The 19,447-nt window shown below is 38.7% G+C and overlaps 2 protein-coding genes across 3 annotated transcripts in view; one reads left to right on the top strand and one right to left on the bottom strand.

Annotated features, from left to right (window-relative positions):
* The window catches only part of SASS6 (SAS-6 centriolar assembly protein), a 37,686-nt gene extending 33,925 nt beyond the window's left edge, over window positions 1-3,761 (top strand). For both annotated transcript variants that reach the window (XM_010975239.3, XM_064488758.1), the window contains exons 16-17: window positions 1,350-1,444; window positions 1,547-3,761. In XM_010975239.3, the coding sequence (XP_010973541.2) occupies window positions 1,350-1,444; window positions 1,547-1,653 (202 nt within the window). In that variant the 3' untranslated portion in view covers window positions 1,654-3,761. The remainder of the gene's footprint in view (window positions 1-1,349; window positions 1,445-1,546) is intronic.
* A 109-nt stretch (window positions 3,762-3,870) lies between these two features.
* The window catches only part of MFSD14A (major facilitator superfamily domain containing 14A), a 34,226-nt gene continuing 18,649 nt past the window's right edge, over window positions 3,871-19,447 (bottom strand). The window contains exons 5-12 of the mRNA XM_031457682.2: window positions 17,658-17,772; window positions 14,879-15,097; window positions 14,470-14,583; window positions 13,573-13,644; window positions 8,550-8,662; window positions 7,262-7,359; window positions 6,165-6,328; window positions 3,871-5,125 (exon numbers count right to left, since the gene is read on the bottom strand). Coding sequence (XP_031313542.2) covers window positions 4,919-5,125; window positions 6,165-6,328; window positions 7,262-7,359; window positions 8,550-8,662; window positions 13,573-13,644; window positions 14,470-14,583; window positions 14,879-15,097; window positions 17,658-17,772 — 1,102 coding nt within the window. The 3' untranslated portion in view covers window positions 3,871-4,918. The remainder of the gene's footprint in view (window positions 5,126-6,164; window positions 6,329-7,261; window positions 7,360-8,549; window positions 8,663-13,572; window positions 13,645-14,469; window positions 14,584-14,878; window positions 15,098-17,657; window positions 17,773-19,447) is intronic.

The following is a 19,447-nucleotide window of genomic DNA, read 5'->3' as shown; positions in this document are numbered from 1 at the left end:
AACAATTTATATATGCAAACTTGTCTCTCTGAGTAGTCTTCGTGTTTGTAATACTGTTTTCTTATCATTATGTTTCTTTATTTAAAATTTAACCAGTTTAAGGCCTGTCTGCTGGCCCTCATTATCATGAACTGTCACCATCCTAGTACATTGCAAACTAAGTTGCTGGCATGGCTCAGAGGCTTTGTATTCCAACTCTCTGGCCTTTATTCACTGCTTCCTCTAATATTGGCACCAAAATGAGTATTAAAATAGTTAATGTTGATGGGCCTCCCTTTTTTAAAAAGGTGAGAATTCTTTTAAGTTCTGAAATGTGTATGCTTATTATATTTAATCTCATACTTGTTTAGGTGGCGGAGCACCTGGAATTCATATTAATACCATGATCTTTATATGTTTAACTCTATCATCTGCACACCAAGAACAATTTTACTTGCAGAAAAAATTGATCATATTTGTAGTACAAAATCAATCATGTGTCCATAAAATTAGGACTGTTCAGCTATTTTGAGTTTTTTTCTGTTTAGAATTGGTTTGTTGTCTTGTCAGCTGTTAATAAGTGGCAGTGGGTATCAGAGGTTAAAGAAAAAATTAAAATTGAAAAAGACCTATTCACCCACTTTATTCTTTTCTGAAAACTGGGAAAAGACTATCATTTACTTTTAAAGATAAAATGTCATTGTTTTGCAAGAGACTTTAACTTCTTACAAGTGTACTGCTAGAGAACAAGTGTACTAGTGGACAGATTTCACAAGAAGAAATCTAGTGGTAGAAAGAGGAAAAATGTAACCACAGACATGCCCCCTCCTCCTTTGTTTTTTCAGAATTTCATATTTATAGTCACCTGACCAGAATTCATTATTGTACAATCTGTATTGATATTTAGTAATAACAACTTTGAAGCACTACAAAATTTTGAGGAGCTTTTGGTCAAAGGAGAAAGAAATCTTACTCGTTTTAAATATAGGATGTGATAGAAATTAAATAATATTCTCAAGGCATAATGTGTATTTTTCTTCTGTCATGTACCATTTATGCATTACTATTTAAAATTTTATAGTACTCATAGAATTTTTATTTACTCTACATTCCTTTTTCTAGCTTTCTAACGTTATTTATTATAACTTACTCTCTACTGGGAAGTGTACTTTGGCTTATGAAGAGATTAAATTATTTGCTTAAGAACCCAGAGAAGAATGTGATTTGTTTTGAACAAAGCTATATATATAACTTAGTTATTTTGTATATAGTGTATGTATATATAGAGAGATTAAACACTCAGAGTTAATTACTAAAGAAAAAATTAAACTTTGTTAAAATAAGTAAATAATTACTATTTTCCTTTCAAGTGGTGAAAATTTAGGGCTGGAGTCCAAGTATCTGAAGAAAAGGGAAGATAGCATTCCTTTACGGGGGCTCAGCCAGAATCTGTTTAATAATGCAGGTGAGAAGACATTTCTAAAATGGATTGTACACTGGTTTCATTAAATGTATTAGATACAGACTTACGTGATTATGAATAATCTTTTCTTGTCCTCATTTGCAGAGCATCAGAAAGATGGCACTGTAGGAGCATTACAGGCATCTTCAAAGCCCGCAGTGCTCCCTTCTGCGTCTTCAGCGTATTTCCCTGGGCAGTTACCGAACAGTTAGTCCTAGTATCTTTTACTTTTTTTTTTTTTTTCAATTTTAGAAAGTTGCGTGGCTTAAAAATATAGTGACAGCATAGATCAAATCTTAAACAAGCAAGTTGACCTGAGCTGCTGTATTGGATTGGTTCCTTTCAGTACTGCTCTCATTTATGCAGTTGAGGGGAGCAAGTTGGTACTTAGGGACTGGTGAAGATCCTGAGCAAATGACACTCTGTAGTTTGGAACATGGTGTTTTATAGAATACTAATATGAATTTTATTAAACTAATCCTTAGACATTCTCAGAAGTTCTAAGGAAAGAGTTGAACCTTGTAAAAGACATTCTAATCATACTGAGTATCTGGGTAAATTACAGCCTGTTCAGATGGAATAGTATGAAGCCAAAGAATTCTATCAATTCATTTTATCATTTTTATTAGTACAATAAAAATTTTAAATTTGCCATCAGAGAATTATGAGGGAAAATGATTATCTCCTGAGGTATCTGTATTGATATTTAAAGGGAAAAGTCCTAAAATTGCCTTAAATCAATGAAATAAATCCTTCATAGCAAGTAAATATTTTCCTTGAAACCTTTAAATTAGCTTTTGAATAATATTAATTTTGATAAATTTACTGTAAAAATGTTTTGGACAGTCTATTTACATGACCACGTCAGGGAGAAAGCACTGTGGCCATTTGAGCCTCAGAGTTTATAGGGTTTTAATGCTTCCTGGAAGTCTGCACTCACCCAGTTTTTTCATTTGGAATTCTAGTTGTTATGCAGTTATATCTGTATTAGTGAAGTTTTGTTTTAAAAATTAGTATTTATACAAAATCTTTACTATGAGACCATCATGAATTCTCATTTTTGTATCAGAATGGGTTCATTTTCATGCTTGCTTAATACAGTAGGCAAAATGACAAACTGTAAGAAGTTAACTTTCTTCACTTCCCTATAATTAGAAGTTTCAAATAAGAATTGCTCCTTGGAAAAAAATGAGGTGATTTTTTAAAAAAACTCACCCAGAATCACAGGGTCCCATTTTGTTTTCTTGTTGACCACCATCCAGTAGAGTCGCATTCTCTTGAGAAAACTTAATCAGTTTTTGTTTGTGGAGATTGCTAATGCTCATGTGATACATTACTTTCAAGGACCTTATTACACAGATGAGGAAAGAGACATTTCAAGATGTTAATGACATACCAGTGTTACTGGCTTCCATGGTGAGACAAAGAATCTTTGCTAATTTTTTTATGAAGACACAATATTGAGTCGTATGGTACTCTTGAAACTCTGCTGGCAGTTGTAAACTGTTTGAAACTAGGGAGCTAATCTGAAAAACGTATTAACCATTGTTAGGTAGTGACATTTTATATACACTTTTTTCCCCCATCATTTAGATATACTACATTAGTAAGAATACTTAGTTACAGTAACTTGAAGGTACTCATAATCTGGAAAGAAACTTCTTGGCAATATTGGAATCCTTCTTGTAAATAGTATGTAATATAAAACATTGTGACAGGGTTTGGATGGGATACATGTCATATGGGTAGCTCTTTAAATATAGATATCCTTTTTCCATATCTACACATAGAAAATTGGGAAAATTTCTGAAAGATAGGATAGAGATCCTTTGGATACCAACTTGGTAAAGACTTTTCTGGTATTAAATGTGTATGTACAGACTTGGGTGTGCTAATTAATGATTTGTTCTACCTCTTAAACTTTTGAAACTGTTTCGCTGTGTACAGTTGTACATGTGTTAATAATCAAAATGTTGCAGTCATGTATTTCTGTAAACTATGAGCTTTGTTAATAAAAGTATTAATATTTTGGGAATATGACATGTAAACAGTATATAAAAACAAGTATGATTGACCTCCAACATCTATATTTAGATTAAGTACTTCATTAATCTATGGGCCAAATTTTCATTTCTTTCCTTTTGTCTTTCTACAGTAGTATATTATTAAGCAAGGGAAAAGAAATGGATTCAAAGGAAGAAGGTATAAAGCTTTGATTTATTTGTTACTGTAAAATGATACGGTAACAAATAAAGCCAAAATAGGTAGGCCTTATAAGGGAATCACAGATCAAGACTTTCTTTAAAAAAAAAACTCATTAAAATATTTAATTTTATTAACAATATTTACATTTCTTTTAAGACCTTATTTAACCATAGTGAATGTTCCAAGTTTAAAAAGCATTAAGCAATAACCACACACAAGATGAAAACAGTGTAAACTATACAATACTTTATATGTACAATTTTTACAAAGTAACACTTTTTTAAATAATATAACTGGACACAAAAATATACACTTTAGAGAAATTCACATCAGTAATTGTATAAAGCTCTCTTCTAGGGTCCTGAAAATTTAGGACAAACATTAGCTCTGTAAATAAAGTGTTACTGTGACAGTCCTGAAAGGCCACTATATATATTTATCTACATATAGATATCACATTGACATTTTCAAGGCTACCAGCTTTACTATATAATTTTTAGATTATGTATTCAAGTGTTGAGGTTCTTATGATTATGCAAACATTAAAAGAATAGTGGTATAAGTAGTTGGGGAACAAATTTGAGCCAGCATTTAGACTTACAGGCTCCAAACACCCCAATTTAAATTCTAAATGGCTGATATTTTTTCACTTCAAAAACAGTAGTGAATAATGTTAAAAATAAAATTACTACAAACAAGCTTGAAACATGATTCAGATTTAGTACAGTTTTCTTAAGAGTTTTGTTTTTAAAATGCAAACAATTCATTTACCATTTCTTTACTTTAGTGCATCTGCATTAAGGCTTTGAATTATTTGACCCAAGATTTTACAATATTAAAATCTGACTCAGGATTTTACAATGTTAAAACGAACAGGTCCACGCCATACTACCTACTCTGTCTCACTGCGAGTCGGCATAAATAGAATTAAAGCTCAACACCTGAAGGAAATGGTAGCAGAGACATTGCTAGTATCTAAGAAGTTACATATATAGTTTTTAATTTTAATTAAGGGATGTATAATAAAACAAACAGCTTAGTGGCAAGAAACTGGTGCTAATAAACAAAAGGTTTCTTTTCAAAAGAAACTGTAACATCTTTGGAAAACTGTCCAGTTCGCTTCGGTTCTCTTTAGTTTCCACGGAGTTCATGCAGATCATGTCTTAAGACAATCTTAAAGTCCATGGCAGATGGAAGTGGAATGTACATCCAGAACTACAGGTGAAAACTAAGACCTGGGTGCTGATAGAAAAGTCTTCCTGATTTCAGCTGTCACACATTTGTGTCCTGGAGTAAAGGTTCTTTGGCCTCTCCTGGCGCTTGCGTACTGTGGGGGTGGCTGTGGCTGCCACAGTGCTTTCTCCAGCTGCTGGACCTTAAGCTTAAATTGGTATGTTCCGGAATAAACAAGGCAACAAGCAGAGCCAGCAGTACTGAACAGGCTCCAAAGAGGAAAGGGGGGCCAGGGATGATGGAATTCTGAGGACGAAAAAGATAATCAGGATTTCTGCGTAAACATCTTCGCTGAGAAGAAACTGCTTATCTTTTTAATAACTAACTGCTGTGAGTTAAAAGCCAATAGCGCCTCTCCTTCATTAAAGCCCCAGTTAGAAAACATATTCCCTTTTTAGGAGAAAATAAACACTATCACACCTACAGAGTTCTGGGGAGATAACAGCTGACCCAAGAAGCAGCCGTAAGATTTTTTTAAAACAGCACATGCAAAAAAATATACTGTCATTTGTAGCATAAAATCTGAACACATTCTGTAGGCCTTCGCTTAATCTGTTCAAGAGGAAGCAGATTTCAAAAGTAAAATCAAGCATGTGACATTACATTACAATATTAAATAACTACAGTAGCAGAATCAATTACCATTTTCTTTGTTTAAATAGGTAATTGTATTCTTTAGTGACCGAAAGTAAGGGCACCACATATAATGCCTTTACTATGAGAAGAATCAAACAGACCTCTCTCCTGGCCCAATTACGTTCATTTTTAGCAAAAACTTGCATCGCCAGTTTTACCTGTGTAGAGCCCACACATTCTTTTTTATTTAAAAGTAGTCTTAACTGGTTAGAAGATTAGTGTAGAATTCTGCTAAATACAAGGAAACTGATGAGTTGCTTGTACTGGCTGAAACGACGACGATGTTTTTCAGTTGTGAGGGGAATATAGCGGACACGTGAACCAAGACGTTTGCCAGCACCCAATACGGGGAACCCTAACACTCTGGTGGTCTCAGATGAGAAGCAGGCAGTCGTGCAGACAGGTGGTTCCCTGTGCCACACGGTATCGTGAGACAAAGTAGAATATATAATTTTTTAACTACCCAGGGGAGAAAGGATGCACAGCCAATTTTACAGAGTATGCAGGAGGACACAGTCCCTTAGGTTTGGGGTTTTAAGTGTTTTTATTCAGTCTAAAGTTATAAGACTCTCAAAAGCTTTAGTGACCAAAAATCATCTTTCAATCCAGCCAAATGAAGTACACTTTTATCACATATATGAAGAATTACCTGTTCAAAGTGGTGCTGTGGGCTTGTGTTTGTTCCCAAGTCTGTTCCTGTCATTGGCAGTTCTTTAAGTTCCACATGAAATATGTAGAAAATGAATCCATAAAGAGCTGGTCCCAGACCATTGCACAGTCCTCGAATTCCTGTTATCATTCCTTGAACGACGCCTGAATTGTTTAAACAAATTACTTAGTATACCATTTATTTTTTCCTACCCCAGAACTGAAATCATTTATTCTAAAACCAAAGCTTTTATCAGACACTAGCAACTTACTTATGCAATGGCATGAAAAATTACTTAGAAGCCATCAGCTCTGCAAAGTTCAGTGAGCTTGTCTGATGCACATGGCAGCTCAGGTAGGCCCAGGCACGCATCTAGCAAGTGGGCAGAAGCACTTTCTTTTCTTGGAAACATCTCCTGGCTCAAAACCAGGCATGAGTTCATAAGCACAACTGTTACACAAAACTGTCCCCAGGTAGCTACTTAAGACCTCATTTAGTCAAATACAGTCCCTTTTTACAGAGTTTGGTTTTTGTTTATCTCTGCGATCTTCTCCCAAAATGAAAATGCAACTTGCTTTGGCCACAGGCCTTTCCTCATTTATCAGCCAAGTGACCACTAGCACTCGTTTGTCACACCCCTCTTTTTCCTTATGACTACGTAAAACATAGGCTTTTCAAACAATTATTCCTCATCTGTTAGCATTTTAGGAATTAAAGTGTTCCTGCCACAAAAGGGTAAGACAATAGTAAGTTTTCTATATGTCTTTAGATAGCTAAAACGTGAGATTTTAATGAAAGGGTTATCTTCTGTCCCCAAGGTGTCTAGCACATCATAGCAAGCACGTAATAAGTAAATGGTTAGTGAATATAAGGTGGCCAACTTTCATCACTACCTTTTCTAGCAAAAGACTAGACAGGAGCACATGTTCAAAGTGAGAGGCCAGGCTACATACACCCACCGAAGGGCAACACCCTAGAACCTGCTTTTCTTCTGAATGAAAACAATGAAAAATCCTCTGCAAGAAAAATCCAGCGAGAACGCAGGGTTTGAGTATCCTGTACTTTTAAATCATTGTCACCGGTTCCCGTCCACTCACCTTGTTGATCGGCATCTGCAGTCCGTGAGACGAGCGCGCTGACGGCTGGGAAGGTAATGCTGGACATGGCTGCGACCGCCCCGGCCGCCCACATCATCCTGCAGCGGGAGCAGCAGAGCGAGAGTGCTGTGTTAGTCCCCACTGTCCCTGTCCGCGTCGAAGCACACGTTTAAAATCTACTGGGAGACGGCTGTGGTGCCGGGAAAAGCAGAGCTGTGCTCTCCCTCCTTCCCATGTGCCTCCCAAGTCACTTAAACGCCTATCCCTGTTTACTCTTCTAGAAAGCAGAACTACAGCCACTTATTCACAAGAGTGGTGTGGGGTTCGAAGGCAGAACTGGGATGTCATGTATCACAACCGAACTGCAAAGTGTGTGGATATTATTACTGCAGGCCTGGGAGCTTCGAGAACCGTGGATAACACACAGCAGGAAACGCCATTAAACGTTTTAAAACATTTGCTAATAATTTCCAGCAAGGTTCTCACAGACTTGTGATTCAGCGTCAAGAAATCACTAATTTGACCTAAATGTGCTGCTGGCTTGATGTTTAAGAAATGGTTTTGATAATTTAAATTGTGAGTACCTCTTTGTACAAGCTAGACTGAAAAACAAAACGTCCATCGAAACACACTCTTGATGCTTACTCGTGCCCAAGTCCAAACAGAGATGGCGGCTCAGTGAATGAGACACCACTGCAAACCAAGGCGTGCGGGGCAGCCTGGCGTCCGCAGCACCGCTGCCGTCGCCTCCCTGCGGGAACCCAGACTGGCAAGAAAAGCAGAGCGCCTTCCTGGCGTGAAGCCGGGACCAAAACTACTGGACTCTGCCCCGTTCCTTCTGGTTGCCATCAGTTATGATCACTGGTGTTACTCAACCTTTTTTCCCCCCAATCAGAAAAACGGAAAAGGCAAACAAGGCTAACTTTCAGGGCCTTACTGCTTTGGGATTACATGCTTTTTCCTGACAGACTGATCTGGACTAAATACTCACTAGAGATTCAAAAACTCAGTAAGCTCATTCAAAAACCCAACCTGTCTCTCAGGTATAAAACGTCACTTTGCTATTCTCAAGCCGCTCTAGAGTATACAAATAATACACCAGTGAGAAATTTGTGTCACATACATTTTCAGAGAAGAAAAAGCATACTAAGACAGATAAAGTCTGAGCCTTAGTTGAGAAGCAAATTAAGAAATACAAAAATTTTATTTGTCAATTATACCTCAATAAGGCTGAAAAAAAGAAAAAGGCAAACACCAGAATTAAGGAAATTAAAATATTTGCACCTACCAAGGCTCTGAACCGAAGCCATACCACGCCAGCTGTAATATTTGAAATCCCAGACCCAATAAAATGGTGTTCTTGTTTCCAATTGACCTCATAAGCAAACTCAAGACTATGGTCTGGAAAATAAGAAAAACCAAAATGGTTTATTAGAATAGAATAAGCTTTTTAATACTGAAAAGGAAACAATATTTGGTAACTCCCTTCAATCTATAATATAAAAGGACTATTATTTACCACTTTTCTACATTTTGGCTTTTTAGCAACAATTGCCCTGATTATAGCTAAAACCATTACTCCAGGTTATATAAGCAGATGAAAGGTTCCTCTGCTGATCCAGATTCAGGGAAAAAGTTAGAAAACTGAAAATAGAAAAGGTGCACTTTGTGTTCAGTACACTTCTACTGAGGACCACTTAAAATCAGAAATAGTGAACAGTAGGGTCAAAAGTTCTAACTCGTGGCTTGGAGATCCCTGTTATGTAACAGCTTTAAAACAGTTTTCACAGGTCCAAGTTAATCCAAAACGCTTATTCTCCTGACTAAAAGAAGACTGAAATAGTACAATTACTCATATGTCCTTCACCTAAATTAACCTGTCCTGTTGCTGAAACCATGGTGCTTCTGTGAATGGTAAATCAGTTTAACAAGTATGACTTGGGAGCAGCGTAATGTAATAACTAAGAACACACAGCCTTTGGGAGAACAGCCTTAATCATAATCTTGGCTCTAACTGTGTGACCTTGGGCAAGTCACTTCACTCTGAGATGCAATTTGATCTCGTACAAAATGGTGATAACAGTACCTGTTTCACAACTTTGCCATGTGAGTTAAAGGCAATGATATACTTAGCATTGTGCCTGGCACAGAATAATCATTTAATACACAATATTATGAATTGAGTGTTCTTGCTTTTCCTTTTCTTTCAAAGCTAATAAAAAATTCAGCAATAACCTGGGGGCATTAGAAACTATTTTTTGCTATTCAAATTAAAATATTAAATATACTCCTTAAGACAGCTGGTAAGTCACAGAAGAAGTGAAAATTCAGTAAATCATTTTATGACTGGCTGATACTCCTAAACTTTCAATTATCAAGTATAAAACTCTCTAAATTGAGACATGTTTAATCAGATTTAATCACAAATAAGCCAGTGGAAAGCAAATGAAGATTCTTTTAAGAATTCCTGAACAACTAAGACTCACAGCTTTCTTCTCTGAGACTTCCCCGTAAATCGGGTGAGGGTAAATAAGGCTGAGTTCCACAAGGCATGGAACCTTGTTGGATCACATTCCTCGACAACCACAGACACAAAAGGGGACTCACCCAGAGTAAGCAGTCAGCAAAAACTTCCTGTGTACACGACACTCTAACTGGGGACATCGGTTTTCTCCCAAGGGCAGGGGATTTTTTCTCATTTATCTTTGTATCCCCAGCACCTCCCATAAGTTCCTAAGTATTTATGGGAAGCATGCTTGATTTTAAATGTCACCATATTCTCAACTCAGTAATAATAATGGCACAAATTACTTACTTTGTATATAGAGTGTGCTAGACAGGAAAATAAAAATCAGTGCCCCCTAATTCTGATTTTAAAGATGAGAGAACCAAGTCCCAAAGGTTAAAATGACGTATGACTTACCCACGATGACACAGCTAATTAATAGTTAACTGATGTCAACTTTTGGTCACTCAGTAAACAAATATTTGCCCAGTTCCCACTATATCCAATGGCTATTCTGGGTCTGAAGGCACTGATCCAGGGACAGTGAATAGGTCAAAGTACTGGTCAGCACATAGATTACCTCCTAGTAGAGGAAAGCGGGCATAAGCATACTTATTGAACACGGGAATTCCAGGCCTGAGCTGCTGTGAGAAAATAAAGTAGGGCAGTGTGATAGGGGTGCTGCTTGAACCAGGATGTGTGGGGAAGGCCTCCCCGAGGTGACGTCAGAGGTGAGGGCTGAATGAGGACGAGGAGGAGGTAGCCATGTGAATATCTAGACAGGTAGGGGTGACAGCAAGTGCCCTGCATCTGGAATGTGTTCAACAACTCAGGGAAAGGAGGAAAATGAGGTTTTGTCAAGAGCCTTGATTTTATTCTGGCTGCAACAGAAAGTGAGTATTAAACAAGAAAGCACTCATTACATTCCCACTTTACAAAAATTACTCTGCTGAGTCTCGAATAAGCTGTAGAGAGACAAGTACGAAAGCAGAGAGACCAGATGGAAGCTACTGCCCTGGCTCAGACTAGGCTCCTAGAAACAGAGATGGTGAGAAATGCTTTGATTTAAATGTATTTTGGAGAGAGAGGTGAAAGAAGATACCATCTGATGGGCTGGATGTGGGGTAAGGAGAAACAAACGAATCCAGGATGACACCAAGGTTTCTGGCCCAACCACCAGGAGACCAGTGATGCCAGTGAACGGGATGGGCAGCACCGGGTGGAAGGAATCCAGACTGTGGCTGGGGCCATGTCAGGTCTGAGATATCCAGCAGGTGGGTCCAACAGGAGCTCAGGGACTGGCTTGGTATCTATCCATTTGGGAGTCACTAGAACACAAAGGACTAGATGACAGCACTGAGGGAGAGAAATGTGTGGAACTAACTACAGCCACGAACTCCTGCAAACATTTATTTAGTGCAAATGTTACAAACTCATGCCTACTGGTGCCACGGAAACGAAGGGGCCAATGGCAAACCAGACAGTAAGGGCCCCAGGGGGCCAGTGACTGGCTCCCACTGGAAGGCTGTATTCACGTTACCAGATCTCAGTTTGGGAGGAGAAAGTACATTTCCATAGTTTCATGTAACATCTCCCAATTTTTCAATGCTTACTTTTTAAAGGTTTTAAATCGCCATGGGAAAAACCAGTCACCTCTAATTTAGCACCTACTGGGCTGCAGGCACTAGAGAGACCAAGACAAATGTGACACAAGCCTGCCTTCGCAGTCTTCCCAGAGCTCTACTGGAGCTCACGATCGACTGAGGCAAAAACAACCAGAAATGGAGAGTAAAATTCAGAATACAATGCATTCTGGACCACACACCGCAGTTCCCATGGGAACTCGGAGATACACCCAAGTTCCCATGGGAACTGAGAGGCGGGCCACTTCGGACGGCGGAAGGGGGAGGCAGTAGGCACAGCAGAAGCGAAGGCACGCAAGACACACGCACGACGCACGCACGCGGGCGTCAAGGAGCAGTTTGGGGCAGCTCCGCGCTGCTGCGGAGCAGAGTCAGACACTGGGCTCAGTTCACCGACTTGAGAGGGCGAAGGGGACAAGCCCTTCTCAACTGTATACTTGACATAAACGAGAATACAAGATAATTCTACCTCTGGGGCTATAAATTATTCATAATATTTTAATTCATATAATGACAAAGTGTAATTACCAGTATTTACATGCAGACTACATACTCCAATTCACCTGTTTTTGAAGTTCAACTCATTTACTTTTAGAAGTGTGATTTTTTTCACCTCAAAAACTGTGTTTCTATGTAGACCCCCAAAGCCGAATGGGCATTTAAGTCCTGTATCCCGTGTTTTTCTGCACGGCATCCGCTGCGCCACGGACGCTGGCTGGTGGGGGCTCCTTCCTTCCCAGACTCGCAGCCCTTGTGCTGCGGCCGCCGCTGCGCTCTTTCCAGTACAAACCCGACCACGCCCCCTGCTGGGTTTCCAGGTCTGCCCTCCCAGATTCTGAGCCCTTATCGACTGTTTTCCATCTTGCATCCTCTGTGCGCCGGATGCCAGCTACTGAGCAGAGGGAAACTTTCCCCTAAGGCACCTTTAGCTCATCACTCACGCAGTCCACAGTGTGACTGCTCAGATTACTAGCTGCCTACCTACAGCTCCCATGCTCATTTAAGTATGAAATGGAACTTCAGACCTTATAGCTATTAATCTCTTAAGTATCTTTACAATAAATGTTAGCCTGTTCTCTTTACGATCTAAATCTTAAATAAAATATTGCAAGTCTCATCTCAGCAGTATGTGAAAAAGGTAAGACATAACGAACAGGTTGGATTTATCTCAGGATTCAAGGTCGGTTTAACATTTGATAATTGATCAAGCTCTATTCTCACTATTTCTGCACTTTCCTTTGTGCTCAGAAAGGTGTTTTTTTTTTTTTCAAAAGCTGTTTTTATATATGGGCAACAATGTATTTTCCCCCAAAGCTGAAGAGCACATTTCTAATACCCAGGAGTAAGTACTTAAATGCAGTGTTTTTCCAGATGAAAGATTTTAAGGATAAAACTGAGTTAGAAATAGTACTAATACTCAGTGCCACATGCATGCATCTGTGGGGCCATGGGGGAAGTACATTACAGAATTTAAATTTGAAGTTTCTCACTAAACCTACCAGAAATTCATAAACGAGAGAGCTCTGGTCTCTCTACCTCTTGGGATTCACTTCCTGACCCTCCCTTGCTCATTCCACCAGAGCCGCCCTGGCCCCTGGCCATTACGAGCCAGCTGCGTCCTCTCGGAGTTGTGTTTATGTTCTGGCCGCTTAGAATTCTCTTCCTCCAGCTGTTTTCAGTGGCATATTCTTCATTCCTTTGGGTCTCTGGCTCAAATGTCACTTGTACCAACAAAGCCTTCCCAGTCCTCCCATAGAAAATAACACCCAGCCATGCTCTATATCCCTTGTACTCCTTTTCTCTAGAGTTTCCGTTACACCTGATATGTTTATATTGACATGTTTATTAATCTGCTTATCCCACAAGAATGCAAACTTTACCATAGCAGGAATTTAGTTATGTTCACTGCTATATCCCGAGTGCTTAACGCATGGCAGCTATTGAACATGTACTGAATGAAATCAGCAGTAAAACAAGAGTAAGATATATAAAATTTCTGATTTTATACAGGTAAATACTCTAGTGTAAATCAGTCTTTCTGGTTCATACATCATATATTGAATATGTGTCAGTCACCAAAATCTGATCAACACTGACTATACTAACAGAATTGTGTTTTTGAACCTATAAACATCTCTCCCTGTAACTAAAAAGAAACTTACCTGTGCAATAATGGAGAGAATGCCAAGGACCGCTATGAATGCTGCAACACTTTCCGGTGAAAATTTCATTATCTAGAAGGTTTCCAGAAAAAGTAACATTAATAAAAAAGCACAACAAATATACTGATGCAATTACTTGGACATTGATATTAAATGGACCCCAAAAAAGCAAATGTAATTCATTAAAAAAAATTTATTTTTAATGGAGGTACTGGGGATTGAACCTAGGACCTTGTGCATGCTAAGCATGCACTGTACCACTGAGCTCTACCTTTCCCCTACAATTCATTTATAATCAAAGAATTCCTGAGAGGAAGCATCTGGTTTTTCACTGAGAACCAAAATTATAGTAAGTGTTAACATACTGAAAATAACAGCTATTTAATTCAGATTAAGTAAATCTAAATCCCTTAATTTAGATTTCCTAAACTGGAGACAGCTATCAAGCACTCAAAATCCATTTTACAAATAAATATTGCACTGTGTTGTGCTTTTTACAGGTACTGATAAAGGTGACTAGTAAGGTTAGTGTCAAGGAGGGAAAAATGACTGCCCTCATTTTGGCTAGCTGCTTTCTCACATACGCTCTCAATCACAGAGACTGGAGCAGGTAAGTGGATTAAAACATCCCATCACCTCTGTAAGCAGCACATAAACAAACTCAAACCATGTACACTGACAGGAAAACTAACCTTTTCTACGAAGCCAAGTCTTAATAGAAATGCATAAGGAAGGTCAGCCACACTAGACAGGAAGTTAACTCTAGTGGGCCATTAAAAAAAAATCATAGCCATTTTTAAAAGTCTCCATTACTGTAGCTCTCTCAAGATTAAATATTCTTTTACTGTAGCACTCAACAAAGAAAGAAAAGTCCACCTTGGTAGGACAGAACTGTACCTGTCTGAGGTATAAAAAAAAGCTGGAATATTGGCCCGCCTCCGGCAGGTAGGAGAGGAACACCGTGATGCAGATGAGCAGCACTATGGAGTCCTGGCCCACTTTTTTTAAGGACTAGAACAAGAAGATGACTTGATATCAGGTTTTACATCAAAACACTGACCTAGTCGTACGAACATGCAGAGAAATCTTCTGGCAGTGCACATACAGACACCTAGTTGTCTTTTTTTCTTTTTCTTTTTTAAATTTATTTCATCCTCCCCCGAACTATTCTGAAACGAATTGCAAAATATTTTTTTAAATCCATCACAATGTTTTCCCCAAAGAAACATCCACAACAAAACATTACTGCTGCACTGAATCACACATTCCTTTTTTAAGCTAAGAGAAGGAAAAGGTGCAGACTTACTGCAAAGGGGTCAGCCTGTTCCCAGGAAATGGGTGCCCCCCATGATGCTGGCCGCATCTTCTCCGGCAGTGACTCTGGCACAGCAACAAGGATAAAGCAAATATCCAGCAAAGCTATCGCTGTAGCCAGGACCACCACCAGGCTGTCCCCGTACACTCGCCCAAGGTAAGCGCCAATGGCAGGGCTGGTTACCAGACTTGCAGCGAATGTTGCTGAAACCTGCAACACATCAAGGTCAACATAAAGCGATCAGTCAGGACACCTTGGCTCCTTAACTTCAGCACCCCAGAAACTCTGACTTACGTCCGCCCCCCTGCCTTTCTTCTTCCTACCTGGGCCATTTTCCTTATACTCTCTTCTTTTGCAGGAATAGAAACGAATTAGATTCTTAACTAAAAAATATGTAATCAGCTCTAAGATAGTGGCTTCAAACTTAATCTTTTAAGATTTGGTGCCCTCTGTCCAGATAAATCTTACTTATAAATTTGTAAGTAAAACAGATTTAAAAATAAACAAAAAGTGTTTTAGTTGAAGAAAAGTTGGGGGCCTGAAGCGCAGCCAAAATGCCCCCTCCCCGACTCCCCTGAAAGCCTCCACCCACCCTCAGTGCTCTGTGAAAGAAGCCTAAATCAATACTTGAAGGAAATCCAGTGTCACTGTGATTTTTTCCCCCAATATATAAATTAAAATTAAATGAATGTTTACTGTGATACATATTTAAGACTTGCTGGAATAAAGCTTCAAGACTTTGAAGTGTATCTTTTCATCAGGAACAGTGTTAAGCTGCAGCACAAAACTGAACTAGGTCATCTTAGGTGGCAGGGTGCGGAGGAATGGGCTCATCGATCCTCAGCATTGAGCACAACGCTAACCATGCCTCTAAAATTCTGAGGAAGCCCATACAAGCCTGGTGAAAATGCAGATTAAAGTAGAGAAGACACAGGTGGGAAAAAACTATTAATCCTATTAATCCCAGACTTTTCTGGCTTCCTGGACAAAGTGGTCTGCAAATCAGCAGTAAATGTGATAGCAGGGAACACCTGATAGAGACCACACTCCTCAGAGGATAATTAGAAATTAATGTGGGAGGTGCATGAGCTTCTGCTCCCTACTCTGTGCTTTATTCTGTTTCTATGCTATTTATGACTTTTGCATGGAGGATGTAAACTTCACAGGAGGTCGTATTTTTAGCTGTTAATTATTAATAGATGCTCAAGATAAGCAATTCAGTTGCCAATGGTCAATTATTTGACAAGTACATCAAATTCTAATAACTAAACATCTAGCTACCAACCTAAATGTTTATCAGCTGGTGAATGGAAGAACAAAATGTGGTATAACCCACACAATGGAATACTACACAGCAATAAAAAAGGAAATACCGACATCAGCATGGATAAATCTCCTATGATTATGCTAAGTGTAGACACCAAAGACTTTATTTTAGATTATTTCATTTATATGAAATTTCTATTGAAAGCAAACTACAGAGACAGAAAGTAGACTGGTGACTGCCTGAGGTTGGAGGGGTGTTCTCACAGCCACTGGAGTATGTGTATCAGCAGAGCCTTTGGGGCTGAAAGGCACAGCCTAGCTCTTCCTCCTCTTCAAGCCACATCAGGGTTCTTTAACCCATTTGCTTATATCTCCTATTTCTGTGGCTAAAGAAACCAGAAGGAAACCACACACCAAAGCTAAGAAGTCAAGTTTGCTGAGGAGGTTTGGGAGTGAGATGAAAGGAGACAATTAATTCTGAGTTACTGGATCAATATCTCTGGACTCCCTGAGCAGCGTCTTTATGTAAAATGAGGACACTTATACTGCTTACCTCATGGAGTTGGTAAGCACCAAATAAAGATAAATATGGGCAAAAAAAAAAAAACAAAAAACAAAAAAAAAAACTGCTTGTCCCATTTTTGCTGAAAGCTCACCACTGTCCTACTTCTGGCTATCTAATAATGATTTGTTATCTATTTTGTTTCTAGACTTAACAGAAACAGACTATACTGCCCTTAAATATAAACAGTGTTTAGTTTGGCAAACTATGGCTTGTGGGCCAAGTCTAGGTATAAATGTTCCTTCCACGTGGAAAGAGATGTAAACACACACCCATAAGCAAAATAAAGAATCTGCGAGACAAATTTGCCGCAAGCAGTAGAGTAGCCACAGAGATCCAACACACAGTAAAGTGGACACAGATAAACACACTGAACTATGTAGCTCCGTAGTAACTACAACAACAGCAGCACGCATACTGCAGTGCACAGCTGTACCAAAGGGGCACGCTGCGCACCTGACGGTGGGGAACATCACTGAGTCCAATTTACTCAATAGAAATTAATTTAAAAAAGCTGAAAGTGAAAAAGAAATAAAAAAGGATATGAGAGATGAGAGAGACTATATGCGGCCAACAAGCCACAGAAAAGGTTTGGTGATCCCTGAGCTAGATGTTAACCTATTCTATTTTAGATCGGCCATTAAATAGGAGTAACTTTTAAACTTATGACATATTAAATAGCTCCTTAATTTTAGTATTCTATTAAAAAGAACTCCTATAAGTGAAATTCCACTATAATTTCCAATCTGATGTGCAACTAATACTGAATGAAAATATCAAAACTTACATGGCTTTGTATTGAGAAAAAAGTTTAATGTAGCCTAATGGATGATTTTATTATAAAATGTATTTATGCAAAAATAAATCTTATCATGCAAAGGCTTCCACTCTTTGTAATATGAGATAATATGGGGTGTTTTTCATCAGATTAAACATGCATACCAGTCCGTAAGCCATACTTCTTTCATGTTCTTGGGTTATATCTGCTACATATGCAAATACCACGGAGAAAGTCACTGCAAAAACCCCAGAAACAGAGATAACAGCGAAGTACCACCTAGGATTGAAAGACAATTGACAAGAAATGGTTAGAATAATTAGCATTACCTTAATCTTCTTTCATTTCTGTAAGTGAATTGACGTAAGAATAGCTAATTTCAGTCAACAGCTTTCTAGGACAGTTTATAGATTAATTCTTCTATAAATCATAAGCCACAGATATTATGAAAACATAGAGCTAGCAGTGGGCCCTCAATAGCAACTCACTTGCTATAAATACTTAGATAAATTAGATCATGTATTCAGGTCAATTTTTTATCCAATTGTTGAACTGTTAAGTGGCTTTGCTGTTGCTGTTTCTACTAAAAACAGCAACAAACTAGAATCTATTATAATTCACCCATTGCAATTTCCCATTATGGTACCACAAAAAAAAAAAAATCAAAATTTAGTAAAAAAAAAACCAAAAACCCTAGGAACAAGTTACTCCATACTTATTTCTAGTCTGTATATAGAAACGAGGTGTTTTTTCTAAGTTATTCTTAGCTCTTCACATGGTAGCAAAACAACTCAGTTATTATGTAAAAGAAAGCTGTATGGCAGTGTTCAGAAATAAAGTTGAGAATATACTATAAAATGAACAAATGCTATTTTAAAAAGCATACGACACTTTGCTATATATGATTCAAAAATATCTGTCTGGGAGTAAGAAGTTTCTATTGTAAAGCTGACATTTAGTTTTTAAAATCAAGTGTAATCACAATACACTTTCAAAATATCATATCACCAGGACTCAACCGCTTCCCCAATTTTTTCTAACACACAGCTTTCCACAGCAAATTATCTGTTCATGCGCTAGATTTGTTTGGTAAGGTATCATGTGTGATTAACATTCGTCAAGGGTTTGCGGCCTTTAGGGTTGTATCTCACCTGTGAAAGGAAGGAAGATCCTGCCCACATATACCCCTGACCCTTCTAGATGCACCTTGGAAACACGTCCCATCCATGATGTAGAATTAACAGTAATAGTCAAGTGATACAGAACTTAAATCAAAGAATTAACACACCTACAACCAAACTGGGCTCTATCATCTTGGGAAAATCATTTTCCTGTGAGCTTTCCCTCCCTTCTTCCTCAGTGAAAGAATCTTGATTTTAATCAGTGTGGCCATGGGCCCAGCCTCTCGTAGCTAGGAGCAGCATATGCCTGAAATCTGACCAGATGTGAGGAGAGGCTGGGGGGGAACTCCACAGTCCCCTTAAAGGAAGGCGGCGCGCTCTTCTCATGCCCTCCTCCTTCCATCTCGCTGCCTGAAAGTGCCATGAGCTGGAGCTCACTCAAGCAGCCTTCCCCACTGCTGACGGTGAGGGGACAGCTGAGGACGGCAGAGCACAAAGACAGGAAAAGTCTGGTCCCCGGGAAGTGTCACACCAGCTCGGGACTGCTCAACTCCAGACTTCTTTCATACGGAGAGAAAAATTAATAATCAGTTTCCCTGATTTTAAGCAACCATTATTCGGGTCTTTACTGATATATAACGAAGCCTATTCCTAATTAATGCAGATAGTGATGATAAACTTTGTGTTTTTAACATTCTACTCAAGAAAATAAAAAGTCAGCAACATTATCCAGCCCCCAAAATACTGTTTGGAAATTTGGGCTGTGAAATCCAAAAAGCAGGTTAGCCAGCAGTCTACATGGCTTCTTTGGTGGCAGCCAGTTCAAAAAACTT

This window comes from Camelus dromedarius, chromosome 9, assembly GCF_036321535.1.
Source record: "Camelus dromedarius isolate mCamDro1 chromosome 9, mCamDro1.pat, whole genome shotgun sequence".
In the NCBI taxonomy this organism is placed as follows: Eukaryota; Metazoa; Chordata; class Mammalia; order Artiodactyla; family Camelidae; genus Camelus; species Camelus dromedarius.
Note: the sequence above shows the minus strand (reverse complement) of the source record. Positions and strands in the feature narration are given on the sequence as shown.